General features: G+C 35.1%; 1 protein-coding gene across 1 annotated transcript; it reads right to left on the bottom strand.

Moving 5' to 3' along the window:
• Positions 1-6,562: 6,562 nt before the first annotated feature.
• Positions 6,563-10,721, bottom strand: LOC18443023 (putative WRKY transcription factor 14). Its single transcript, XM_006853226.4, has 3 exons — positions 9,533-10,721; positions 8,598-8,738; positions 6,563-7,510 (listed from the first exon to the last, which is right to left on the bottom strand). Exons 1-3 carry the CDS (start codon positions 10,090-10,092, stop codon positions 6,901-6,903), a joined length of 1,311 nt encoding a protein of 436 aa, XP_006853288.2. The 5' UTR covers positions 10,093-10,721; the 3' UTR covers positions 6,563-6,900.
• Positions 10,722-14,756: the final 4,035 nt, after the last annotated feature.

The following is a 14,756-nucleotide window of genomic DNA, read 5'->3' as shown; positions in this document are numbered from 1 at the left end:
TGCTCTTTAATGAAACACATAAGGTCTCCAAATTTCACCTAAATCCGAGTTAAAAAAAAATCAACAATAAAAATTACTAACAAATTGCAACTGACAACACAACCATAATTGGGGGCTGATTTTGGGTAGAGAGGAGTTCCTAATAATAATATGTATTCAAAAATAAAATGTATGATTTTCAATTGTCCTTTATTGTCATTGTATATTTTTGTATGTGGTCTGCCTTAAATTTGTATTTGTAGGTAAACTTTTTTATGGTTTCATTCCTTGTTAATGAGAATTGATAAGATTGTTTCTCTCTAGACAATTATTGAGCTTTGTATCTTCTCTAAATCTAACATGGTATCAGAGCACCAAAGATCTGATCATCTCTTCTCTGTTGCTGCTCACAAGTTCATTTTTTTGTGAAGGTCAATAATCACATAAATTTTATTTTCTTTGTGAACACTTAATCTCCATCTTCCGTTTTCATATGCAAATTTTATTGATCTCTCAAATTTTCATATGCAAAATTTTTGGCTGGGGTCGTGGTGGTAGCATTCCCACACCTAGTTACCATATCATGGTATCCATTCCTGCCACTGACACCCTCAATTAACATATTTAAAATGTAACTCCCCCAATCTAATGAAAAAATGAGTAGGGCCTGTCTTCCCCACTAAATTACCCCAAAAAAAAAAATCATTGCAAATTTACAACTATTTCAACTTAAATTTGTATTGCAAATCTGCATATTTGAAACCCTTCATTGTATATCAATTTCATAAACCCTTCGCTGCTAATTTGCAAACTTCGTTGCATATGTTGCATATGCAATTTTTGTCTTTAGTGCACTTTGATGTTTGGGACCTTGCTCATGTTCCTTCAATTAATGGATTTTTTTATTATATGATATTTATAGATGATTTTTCTAAATATACTTGGATTTATTTTCTCAAACACAAGTCAAGTGTGTTTAGTGTTTTTCAAGACTTCCATAATATGATAAAAAGTTAATTTGAGAAAAACATTAAAGTTTTTAAGTCTGATTCTGAGGGGGAGTATCTTTCCAATGAATTTCAAGCATATCTTCGTGCAAATAACATTATTCATCAATATTCATGTCCTCATACCCCATAACAGAATGGAGTTGCTGAAAGAAAACATCACCATATTCTTAACCACTCGTTCTCTTCTTATTAGCTCTCATTTCCCAAAGAACATTTGGGTTGAAGCGTTGTCTATCTTGTTAATCTTCTTCCTACAACGATTTTGCAAAATGTGTCACTATTTCAAAAACTTTTTCAAAAACCTCCTAATTACCCACAGTTACGTGTGTTTGGATGCACACGCTTTATGCTTTTATTATCTTCTACCCATGATATACTCTCACATAAGTTTGTCAAATGCATGTTTATACGTTATCCAACAAATCAGAAAGGATATCGTTGTTTTGATCATTTGTATTAGAATATCCCGGCATGTTACATTTTTTAAACATATACATTTCCACCAAACCTGCCCATACCCTAATTCAACCACACATGGACCTAAATTTTATTTGTTTCCTAGTTTTGATATTCCTCCTTCTCATTGTCATGAAAATTAGGGATTGCCACATTCACTAACTAATTCTGATGAGTCGTCTTTGTCAATTGCTGATCATGCATCACCTCCAGTTGTTGATCATTCTACCAATCCTATTCACCTTCAGCGGTCACTTCGAAAGCGCGTTCCACCTGTTGATCATAACTTACCAGTAGTTAGCCCATATCATACTTGTTCTCCTGTAACCATTACTAATACATTGTTTCATGAGTCATCTTCTTATTCTCAAGCATCTAATGTCCAATGCTGACATATAGCTATGAATGAAGAAATTGCAGCTTTAGAGGAAAATCACATTTGGGATTTGGTCACATTGCCCCCAGAAAAGCATGTCATTGATAATAAATAGGTTTATAAAGTCAAGTTACGAGCTGATGGCACTCTTGATCGATACAATGCCCGATTAGTTACTCAGGGTTATGCCTAGAAGCATGGCATCGATTATGAAGAAACTTTTTCTCTAGTTGCTAAGATGACAATTATTCGTACTTTTATTACACTCTCATCGATTCGTGAATGGCTAATATGGCATCAATATGTCAAAAAAGTATTCTTTAATGGCGAACTTCAAAAAGAAGTTTACATGCGTCAATGTAATGACCCTGAAGTTTGGGAACTGAAAACTAATGTTAATATTGTTGATAGAATTAAATACAAACAACAACAACAACAACAATAATAATAATAATAATAATAATAATAATAATAATAATAATAAAATAAATAAATATAATATAATACTTACATAAAGAAATAATTTTTGAATGAGAGTCCATCATACTAATATTATACCATGTGGGCTATTTACATAAGGTGGTCCATAAAAGACCACTCCTTATCTTACTCCTTTTAATTAATGTGTTAGCCTTCTCTTTTGTTACTTATAATATCAAAATTAACCGTGTTTGGCCCTCTCTTTTGTTACTTTTGACGTGGCAGGTTAGTATGCCTTCTCCCATTTTATATTATAATCTATTACCCATTTTATATTTTCATTTAATATTTTATTGACACCTCTTACTTGAGGTGTCATGAAAGTACCACTTTGTATAAAATAAATAAAAATAAAAAGTTTTAAAAGTTGATGGTTCATCACCTGAAGTGGCTAACTCAACAGCCACGTCCATGTAGTTTGGACTTTTGGTTGGAGCTTTATAGATTTTGGATGGTAGACCACCTAGAGTTCGGAGGACTATGTTACTTAGCATACCAGCCAAGCTTGAGGGGCTCCCCAACAGCAGTAGTATATTTTGGTAGATGCTTGTAGGGCAACGATAATTACATATCAGAGTAATTTAAAGAGTAAGTGATCGCATTCTTCTGAAAAATAGTTAGTTTTCAATAAAATAGTGATATTTCTATCCAACATCTTTATTTTATTAGTTTTATGTGTAAGTGACATCATCTTCCTGAAAAATAGTCTGTTTTTAATAAAATAGTGATATTTCCGTCCAGGATCTTTATTTTATAAGTTTTGTGTGTAAGTGACCTCATTGTCTCGAAAAATAATCTTTTTAATAAAATTGTGATATTTTATCTATGTTAGAAATTTTGAATGCTGTAAATTCTTAGAAATAAATTTTCTTGTCTATTGTTAGAGAATTTTAGATACTGTAAAATCATTAGAAATAAATGTGATATTTCTGCTTTTAGTAAAATTGTGAGATTTCTTTCTACTGTTTTTTAATATTTAGACATTGTAAAATTCATGTGCAAATGATTGCCTTATTATTTGAAACTGATATTTTTGCATTTGATTATAGCATTGTCTGTGAAATGTTTATTTGCGAGTTGACATCACATAAATTGTGATAATTCCGTATTCTTGGATTTTTATCAGAGTTTTTCTATACATACTAGATTGGTAATTATGCTAGAATTTCTTTACGAACTGTTACCTTTCTGAATTTGAGCCCAAAATATTTGACTGGTTATTTTTTAAATGTTATTGAAAGTGACTGTTAATAATGGTTTCAGTGAAATTCATATTAATAATTTCAGTGATATGTTGAGTACATGATATTGCTGCTTTCGAATGTTTAAAAAGATTTAGAAATACTTTAAGTATGCAAGTGGACTCATCCAGTTCGCCGGTGAGGTATAAGTGGACCTATCCGGTATGCCGGTAGGGATTAAGTGGACTCATCCGGTACGCTGGTGAAGTATAAGTGGACCTGCAGGGATTAAGTGGACCTATCTGGGACACCAATGGGGATTAAGTTGACCCATCAGGACGCTGATGGGGTATATAGGTGACCTACTTGGGATGCCAGTAGGGTATTTTGTGAAATCTTTTGAATTATGCAATGCCGTTAAAAAGTTATACGCATTTCAATTATTTGAATTATACTTAATTATGCATTTTTTAAGGCGAAACTGTTGATGCATTTCTGTTAATATATCTCCTTTTTTAAAATATTGACATCTTTCAACCATGATTATTTTTAGGATTATGATGATCACTTATTGAGTAGCCAAACTCACCAAACTATGATAAATATTTTTCAGGATAATTGCAATTTCATTTTGAGTGTTCGTCAGGATCAACTTTGGAAGATATTGTAGTTGTGCTTAAACTTTTTTTTGTTACTTTGTAAGAATTCGCCATTATAAATTTGTCCTGTCAAGAGATGTATATATGTTTAGACCGTTATGTTAATATTAGTTATGAACAGAATTTATATAATAATCTTAAAATTTCAAAAAAAAATAAAAATAAAAGGGGGTTTTGATTTTGATTCAATGCATGGTAGATATCTAAAATTGCTTTGTTTTGACTATCACCTCTTAGAAATATCAGTATTGTAAATTCTTGGGAGATGCAGTCATGTCATAATTAAATTATCCTTTGTAACTTTTGTTTAATTTCACCATTGTAAATTTTTGTTCTATCAACAGATGCATACCTAGCCTTCATGTTAATGCTAGTTGTGAGCAAACTTTGTACAAATTTTAATTAATAGAAAAATTTGTTTTGTTACAATATATATATTAATAGGAATTTGGATTTTTTTCTAGTATAAGAATAGTCTGTCGCACCTCGGGAATGTTAGAAATCTTGGGGCGTGACAGTAAACTACTTGGATTTGTTTCTCAATAGAAGTCATTGGTTTGTCTATTTCGTAAAGCAATTTACGGTCTCAAACAAGCTCTTCGTGCGTAGTTAGATTATTTTCGAGCTATTATTCTTGCAACTGGCTTCACTCAAAGTAAACACGATCACTCTATGTTTATTCACCACAAAGCATGGGATCGTACCACAATAAGGTAATATTTTCTTTAATTGCTATTCCATGTTCCTTGTTTCTTGAAATATTAGTCCAACTAGTTCGATCGGACTAATTTCAATTGAACCGTATCTCTTACTTTTATTTTTAGAAAGTATTTTTTTACAAAAAGATAACACACTTGTTTATATCAGTTGCATAAATTCATGATTTTTTGAAGATCTTTTGAAACTCAGTCAAAAAAAAAAAAAAAAATATGAAGAGAGAGATATGTTGCTCTATGAAACTTGATTCTGTTTTTTGGGTTCCATCCATGACCATTTTCCACTAGCTTCTTATTTTCTTTTTTTCCTTGTGTGCCTTCTCAACACAACACAAGGCAAATTGCTATAAAAAACTTTCATAGAAAAGAGAGGATAACCCAATACTAAAACATTTATCCTAACATTTTCTCAAAGGCACCACACCATCAAAGCGCCCAACCCCACAACCATTTACCTAGAGGAGAGAGAGAAAGGGAGAGTGTGTGTGTTTGTGTATGTGTTGGGTACTTGTTTGAAATTATAGATTAATTTTCTTGGGTAATTGAGGTTTGAGAGAATAAGTTGTGTGAGGCTTAAAAGAGAATAAAAAATGAGCGAGTGAGCGAGAGAGAGGTTTGAGAGATTGAGTTGTATAAGAATAAAATATGTGTGTGAGAGAGAGAGAGAGGAAGATAGATTTGGGTGATTGAGTATTTTGAGAGAAAGAGAGAGAGGGAGAGAATTGGGTGATTGAGTATTTTGAGAGAGAGAGAGAGAGAGAGAGGGAGAGAGGGCTTAGGCGATGGCTTTGGTGAATTGACCTTTGTTTAGGTTGCACACTCACAAAGGCACGCACTCTCTTGTAACAACCCCCACAAACCCATTTCCCAAACCTTCTATAAAACAACATGCCATCCCATAAATCACTCAAACAACCAACATTAAACTTTAAAGAACATGTGATCTCATAAATCACACAAACAACCGCATTAAACTCTTATAAACTACTAACCCACAATTCAATAAAATATATGATCCTTTAACTTCGAGATCTCCTCCCTTCACGTGACACTTACACCTAAGTCCTTATCTACATTTATACAACCATGGTTTAAATCAAAATACAATGAATTGCATCTACAAACTAAGCCCTAAAGTAATAAAAAAAGATAATATATATCCATGTGCATAATCAAAGTTTCAATAATAAATAATAAAAATATAAGATGACGAGTTACATTTACAAGCTAAGCCTTTAAAAAAGATACGATAAATACAAGCATATAATCAAAGATTGAAGAGTAATTGAAGAGATTAGATGATGAATTACATGTGCAAACTAGCCCTTAAGTAATTTATAAGGATGAGATAATATCCAACTATATATTCAAAAGTTTCAAGAGCTTGAGGCATTATGTAATGGAAGAGGACTCAAAAACCCTAAAGAGAAAAAACCCTAATCTCTTCACCATCATCATCATATCATATCATTCATCTCTAGGATTCTAAGGATCCATGAGTATCAGGCTTTTTTTTTACTCATTTCTTGTCTTCCCCTCTTTTTGCCTTTGGCTTTCTTCTTTGTCTCTTTATTTCTCCACCCAAGAGACTACAGTATGTGGTTTTGAATGCCAATGGGAGGGGAATGTGTAATGATTATTGTGCACTGTGGAAGATAAGAAAGAAGTGAAGGAAAGAAGGAGAAAGGTTAAGACAATCCACCTCTTCAATAAAGCTATTCAGTCATATCTCAAATTTGTACTTCTCAAACAGTTGAGAGCTTATGTTCCTCAAGCTTCTCTGTCCCATCCCTTAGAAGGCCTCTTTAGTCTTTACTCATTCAACACTTACAAAAACAAGATACATAAATAAATAGATAAGACATAAACATAGAGAAAGAAGACAGAGAGAGAGAAAGAGAGAGAATCAATGCTTCTTCATCTTCTTCTTCTTCTTCTTCTTCTGATTCAAACTCTTGCAAAGAGATGGGAATGGGGTTTATACCAAGACCTTGAATTTGAAGTTGCACCAACGTCCAAGACATTGGCCTCTCCAAGGTCTTATTATAAACCCCTCCTAGAATCTCCAAATGAGTTTTCAGACCAGTCAAATAGGCTAAATGGCTCCACTTCCTTGTTCTCACCATCTTCATCACTCTTATCTTCATTGAACCCTTGGTTGAACATGAGGTTAAGAGGGTCTGGCTCTAACTCTCCCAAATCTGCAAAGAAATCATCTGAATGGTTCTGGTCAGTTGGAACCGGCCTATAAACCGGAAACCCTGGATTGAAGCCTCGATCCTCCATGATCACTTCTCTCTCTGCGCCCATTATATCATCCTTAATGGATATACTACTATCAACATCATTGTTGGTATAGTTATCGCTACTCCTTGTATTGGTGATGGTGGAATTATCGGTGTCCTTAATCTCTTGCTTGATGGAGAGTGCAGAATTAAGGTTAGGGTTTTGTTGGGTCGATGGGGAATTCTTCAAAGAATTTGCCTTCATTGGCTGGGACCTTGTTGACCCAGCGAGAGCGTTTCTCTGTGTTGGCCATGGATGGTTGTGTTCAGATGTGTAGGTGATAACGAGCATGTTGGGATCGTTACGACTACGTTCTACTTGCTTTCGAGCTGAGCAACCTTTCGAGCTGCTGCATCTATAGTAACCCCTGAAAATTATGCACAATTTTATTATTAGAATTCGAAGTTTGATTTAGCAGTTAGTACCATAACGTTGTATGATTAAGGGACAAAGCACTCCAAGATCTAAATACAATGGCAAAAATGTGATGTTTGTATCATTAATTTAGGGTTTTGGGTTTTAGTTGATGATGTGTTTAATGGGAACTAGGTTTGCTTGGGGTGCTGAAAGCTCTACAAAATTAACATAGAGGAAACAAATGTGGTTTATCTAAGCACAACATTTGTTTATCTAAGCACAAAAGAATTTAATAAGCCCATATGAAATATATGCAGTGCTACTATTAACTTAATGCCACAAAATTGTATACAAGTCTTATAGCTTAGAAACTAATGAAATGGTAGAGAGCAAGAAGAAGGAGATAATTAATATGCCTAAGTTCACATTGTTAATCAGTACTATGACTTACTAAGAGATTTGGCATTTTGACGAAATATAACCTTTTGAGAGAGAGAGAGAGAGATTCCTTTATTGCCAATCTATATTTTTTTTCTTTGAATGAAATAGTGCCAATCCATATTCATTCAGGCATTTGATGCAAGATCAGAGATGGTGATGTATGAAACAATGAGGAACTGTTCATTTATAAACCTAGGATGCTACCTATTAATGACCTGTACTCATGTGAGAGATACTACCATACAATAATAGATGCATGAAAAAATTTGATACTCTTTCTTCATATTCTAAAGGTGATTGTAGTTGGCAACAACTTCCAATATTACTTCCATGAAATCCTCTTTAATTTATTGTTCAAGCTTCAACTGATGTGGCAATAACATTTTGAATGAAAGCAACCCACTTGATGAAAATGAAGACCACAAGAACTGATTTCATCATTTCATCTTAGCTCCAAGCAAATCATCAAGTTTATATAATCTTAGCCAAAAACTTTAGATGAAAAGCAAAATCATGGTTTTTTCTTATTTGCATGATCTAACTTATTTCTTGTTTCAAATATATAATTCATCCAAAAAAAATGATGGTTTCTTTTTTTCTGATTTCTCATTCAATAGTATAACTTAAAAAAATGATGGGCTTTCGGAGAAGAATACCTTGGATAAGGGGAACCTTTGATGGGTTTTTGTCCATACTTTCTCCATGCCCAAAGGTCTGAGGGAACAACCTCACCACTTTGCCTGTTAGTGGCAGCTGAAGGTGCAGGAATGCACACCACCTTCTTAGTTTGACTCTTCCTAATAAAAGTAAAAAAAAAAAGAGGAAATTATAAAGAAGAATGCTCAGTTTTCTTATCTCACAAGTCATGGAAAAACAAATAGAAAAGAAAAGGTTTCAATTCTCTTGTTATTCTCAACAAGCAACATGGGAGAGCAGGTGGGTTTTCACTGTTTGACCAGAGATTCTGTTAGGTATGTACCAGATTCATATGATCACCATTTTCCCATGGAGAAAGGAAAAGAAAGACTAGAAACAGTGATTTCCTCAATTAAAATGTCAAAAAAAATACTGACCATGTTTTATCAGTCTTTTGGATCATTTGTGAAATATAGATCTTGGGTTTTATCAAAGGGATGACAGTTTTATGCTTAAAGAGGAAAAAAACATAAAAGAGATGGCAGATTTAACAGTTTCTATTATTTGTCACGGTTATCATTGAATTTGTGGCCAGAAATATTTAGAATGAGATATTCCTCAAAAACCAAGTCCAGGAAAAGCCAATCTTTTAATGTTAATGAAGGTTAGTTCCATCAAGCTAAAGATCAAAGTCTAGAAAGAGAAAAGAACAAAAAAAAAAAAAAAAAGAAAAAAGGATGTAAACAAGTAAAGGAAAATTTTAAGATGATCCCCCCAAGATAGTAAAAAAGTCACATATTTTTGACTCAAAAATCAATCTTCAACATAAATCCATGCAGAAACCCATGGAAAATTATACTACACACCACAAGGTAAACAACCTAGGAAATCTCTCTCTCTCTCTCTCTCTCTCTCTCTCTCTCTCTCTCTCTCTCTATGATTGCTCCCACTTTACCTTCTCTTGATCCCCGAGTTCCTAGGAGAAGAAATCTGCAAGCCATTGCTCTCAGACTGACACCCCACTGAACCCACAACTAGCTGAGTCTTAACACTATTATCACTTGCACCAACAATCGGAGTCTTAACAATCCTAGGAGAAACTGATGATGATGAAGTAGAACAAGAAGTAGAAGAGGAAGAAGAAGAATTGATGAGGCCACACACTGGTGATGCTTTTGACTTTGGTGTTGATATTTGAAGCATTCTAGAGAGAAGCTCACATGGCCTCATCTCCTCACCAACCATTAAACCAGCTTCATTTAACATAGGTTCTCTTTCCCTCTCCCCTCCTATTGATGGTTTCGTCATGGTGGCGGAAGAATTTGAAGGAAAATTGATCTCCGGATGCCGGAAAACCGAGAAGGGGTCACCAAAGTCCTCTGAGATCGCTGGAAAACTAGTCGAATTAGTCGGGAAATGCCATTCAAAGGTGGGCTCTGGGCCTCCGCCGCTCGCTCGAACGATGTCGGAGAGGTCGCCTTGATCGTTGTCCATCCTCTGCCAAAAACTACACATCTCTAGTCTGGTTATGAAGCGAGAACATGTTCAATTCTCCATTTTTTCTTCTCTCTCTCTACCCCAATTCTTATCTCTCTCTCTCTCTAAATGTCTATATCTCACTGCTGGTTGAAGTTGCCCCGGCAGAAGGGGGAAAATAAGGAATTTATATAAGAGAATGGGTGAGTAGTGTGAAGAGGGGAGAATGAGGATTGCACCTTTCTACATCAACTCCATGAAGTTTCATATAAGCCAATTTACACACAGTCTCTTCCTCTCCCTCTCTCTCTCTCTCTCTCTCTCTCTCTCTCTCTCTCTATCTCTCGACTTTGAACTTTCAAAGCACCTCAAAAAGAGTCTGTCTCTTTCTCTCTCTATTTTCTCCCTCTATGGTCTTTCTCTCTTTATCTCTATTTTCTCTCGCTATGGTCTTTATCTCTGTTTTCTCTCTCTAGCTCATCCTCTCTATCTCTATTTCTCTCTATGGTCTTTCTCTCTCTATCTTTATTTTCTCTCTATGGTCTTTCTCTCTCTATCTCCATTTTCTCTCTCTACGGTCTTTCTCTCTCTAAGCGCGCTGACTTTTTCATTGGGCAGCAAAACCTACCCACCCATGCATTTTCCTAAGAAACAAAAGAAATGTTAGTGATCCATAGGATGATAAATGATGATGATATATGCAATGTCAATAGGTCAATTTTCCCAACTGCTATACATTTCTTTACTGATTTTTTGCAGCGACCTCCTCATGAATTCAAGGGCCCTCAGCCCATTGCTTGTCTTTTGCTTCCCTTTAAGAGACCCAAGAATTTTGAGTCCCTTTCCTAACTCATTGCATTTCATATTGTGTGTGTTTAGAGAGAGATTTTGTGTTTTAGAGAGAGATAGATGTGTATGTTTTTAGAGAGAGAAACTCGGCTACCGAGTTTGTAGGATTTGGGACAGGGTGAAAAGTTCTTGAGTGAAGGTTTGTCCTGGTGCATGTGGTCTGAATGAAGCTTTTAACTAGCCTTAATTTAATGTGGGGAAGCTCTTAACTTGGCTTAATTTATTATGGGCTTTGAGAATTAAATAATGTGGGGTAGCTATGAAGAGAGAGAAAGAGGTAGAGAGAGACAGAGAGAGGCTTCTATGTTTCGTGTTGTGAGGAGCTTGAAGTTTTCAATGGGCCAATGATCATGGAGGGAATCACCGACTTCTTTCATGGTGATGGGACCTGTTGAGAATCTTCTGTAGCACCAACCTCTCTCTCTCTCTAAGCTTTCTCTCTCTCTCTCTAACCTTAATGGAGCTTGGAAATCTTCAAGTGCTTGCTCATGGAGAAGAAAACAAAAATTTTCACTTATGCTTCTTCAAATTTATCTTTTAAATGGACATTCCGTCCATTGAGAGACCCTTCCACTTTTCTTCCATTGATGACTGCTGATGCAATCTCTCTCTCTCTCTCTAAAACTTTAGTTCTTCCCTCTCTCTCTTTCTCTCTCCCTCTCTCTCTCTCTAAACCTTTAGTCCTTCCCTCTCTTTCTCTCTCCCTCATCTCACAAATGCAAATCTTTCTCTCTCCCTCTCATCTCACAAAAGCAAAAAACACACACTACAAAAGGAACAGCAAAAAGTGAGGATCCCAATACATTATTGTGATTGCATGGTTGCATTCAATAACCCCCACCAATGTCCCCATTAGTCTTTTGTTTATCATTTTAGACCTTATAAATTTATTTCTCAACTTGGGCACACAGAAAAAGAATCAAAACCTCAGCATTCAACAAAACAAATAAATTTCAAGCTTGCACTCATCCAAATTTAATGCACTCTTGAGGTTTTTAGGGTTTCCAATTTAATGCACTCTTGAGATTTTTAGGGTTTCCTTTTGAAATTTCTACGGTTTGTGCCAGTGGTCCAAGCCCCATTGATCCACCCTTATTGTAACTTATTCATATATACATAAATAAAAATTGAATCATTGATTGCGCTTACTGACACTAGCTGTTCCATGTTCTGGCCATGAAAAGAACAATTTGCAGTGGGATTCTCTTCAAAATTTTGTCTTCCATTGTCCTTGGTTCCACAAGAATCAGAAGCATCCTACCCATGTGATGCAGGCATGTCACCTTTCTTTAATTGTCATAATACATTATCATACTATCATTATTTGTTGGTATTTGCCATCATTTTATTTTCTAACATTTTTGTTACTATTACCAATACCATCTTAATGATAGATTTTGTCATGCTAATTATAATTAGTACTTGCATTGTGGTTATTATTAATTGATTTGTGTAAATAGATTAATACCATTATTTGTGTAAGTCAATACCATTCTCATCATTTCCCAACTCAAACATGGATGGGTGGGAATATTAAATGAAATTTCCACCAATTTACATTCTTGATATTATTCTTTTTCTTCTTGTTGTTATTCTTATTATTTTTTTGAGGGGAATTCAATACCATTCTCATCATTTGCGGCTAAAACATGGGTGGGAATATGAAATAGACCTCGTCCAATAGAATTTCCACCAATTTACACAGGTGCACCTAGGCAAAAACACTAATGCAAATAGCTCTCCTTTTTATTATTGTTATTTACTATATTAATTGGGATTGTTGTTGTTGGTATATTTCTATTATTGTTTTTGTTATTATTATTATTATTTTGTTATTTATATAGCTTTTGTTGTTTTGAATTGGTGGGCAAGCATGACTATACTTTATAAATAAAAAAAGAGGGGGAGCCCTCCGCACGTTGGCGTGCCACCTTCATTTATGCTGACCATGGTAGCCAAGTTTGTTTAATAAGCCAAAAAATATCTTTTTTATCCTCTTTTATTTTTTTTGTGCTCTCATTCTAGTGATCAAGGTTCTTAAGTCAAAAAAAAACGGGTTTTTTTTTTTTGTTTAATTGTTATTTAATCATGAATTTGTCGACACCCGGTGCATGCGAAAGCGACCGTTATCCACACGCGTGACGAATGCCCTGAGCTCTGGCACACCTAGTTTCATCATCCGCCGGCCGCACTCTGGGTCGGCCGGATCCTAGCCGTCCACATTGATCGCACCAACGGCCAAGATCAAAGAGAATGGTTCTCGAGAGAGAGTCAACGATTACATGTTAAGGCCCAAGGATATTTGAGAGAAAGAGAGAGAAAGCCTAAGGATCAATGTGGTCTATTTATCTTAGTAGACCACATTCATGCCTTGCTCTAGCAGATAGTGTGTTCCTGCGGGTGCAATTGTACATTTGGTTCCCCTCCAAGAGACCCTACTACTAATATTCTCATCATCTGAAATTTGTGTAAGAATCATTACAGTGATTATATTTACCTAGATTTAACCATTTGAATATTGAATGTCATGCACCCTAGGGAGTGACTTTTTCTAGGGAAATTTATCTAAATATATACGAGATGCCCGTCAAAATACATATAATGAGTAATTGCAATAGTTACAAATGCGAAAAATGTTAAGTAATACATCTCTCATGCATATTTTGTTAAATTTCCCTTTTTCGTTGCCACTTCAGAGCGGATATTCGACTGAAGTATTTGATGGGTGGCTAGGTTACTCAGACCAGAGTCGAAAAACTTGGGTCCTAAAAACACTTCCCACTCCGAGTTTTTTCCGAGGGAGCTACTATACATTTTGCTCCTGCCGGAGCACATGAAATCTTCTATCTCTACATATATATAGAGAAAGTATATATATATAGCGAGAGAGAGAGAGTGAGAGAGAGAATATATATATATAGAGAGAGAGAGAGTGAGAGAGAGAGATGTTATTATTCCTAGGGACTCAAACCCTAAAATTAGAGGAAATGTGGTTGCAATGTAGCCTCGAGAAAGTGAATGTGAGATAGAATATTATTAGAGGAGCTTCTCAAGGCTTTCCCTCACATGTATGTTTGTAAAAGATATTATGTAGATATAATTTTTTAAATTATTATTTGTGTGAGGGCCAAGGCGGCACCTTGGGATCCGTAGCACGTGCATGTTCACCCGTGTGACCAATAACACCACTCTTCCAATCCAATGCCTCGTACTTTTTGTGTTGCAAAACACACACAAAACATTGTTTGAATTGGGGATCCAATGCTCCTTTTTTCTTGCCCTTCTCTCACTACAATACACTTGGGATTTTTATTTTATTTTTTCACTTTCTCTCACTACAAGTGTCTTTCTTTCTCTAGCTGCAATAATCGTGCTTAGAGTTGAAGGATTTCTCTCACTTCACTGAAATAGTTGAAGCATTCCATTTTTCACTACAATATTTGTGGAATTTTTTTGTGAAGTAGAAGAAAGACCCATGATTTTATGCTGGACCAATGGGAGTGCGCCACTTGACCACGCGTAACAATTGCTTGCGAGTTGATGAAAGCACAACAACAAAGCCAACGTGTTAGATGTCATGCTCTCTCTCTCTCTCTCTAAAAACACAAGAACCAAGGGCCTGCATGTTTAGCTCTCTCTCTCTTTCTCTTTTTTTCTTTTCTTTTTTTTTTTTTTTTTGGACAAGAATCACATGTACTTCTACTAAATCAAATCACCAATTATAAAACCACACTAAAAAATGACTCCAATTATAAGAATACAATAAAAAATGACTCTCTCTCTCTCTCTCTACGTGCTTAGAGATCATTCTCTCTCTCTATGCTAGTGTGATTAATCCCCTGAAAGAATGGCGA

Source organism: Amborella trichopoda, chromosome 2 (assembly GCF_054954075.1).
Source record: "Amborella trichopoda isolate Santa Cruz 75 chromosome 2, AtrichopodaSantaCruz75HAP2 v2.0, whole genome shotgun sequence".
In the NCBI taxonomy this organism is placed as follows: domain Eukaryota; kingdom Viridiplantae; phylum Streptophyta; class Magnoliopsida; order Amborellales; family Amborellaceae; genus Amborella; species Amborella trichopoda.
This window is presented reverse-complemented; position numbering and strand designations above follow the sequence as displayed.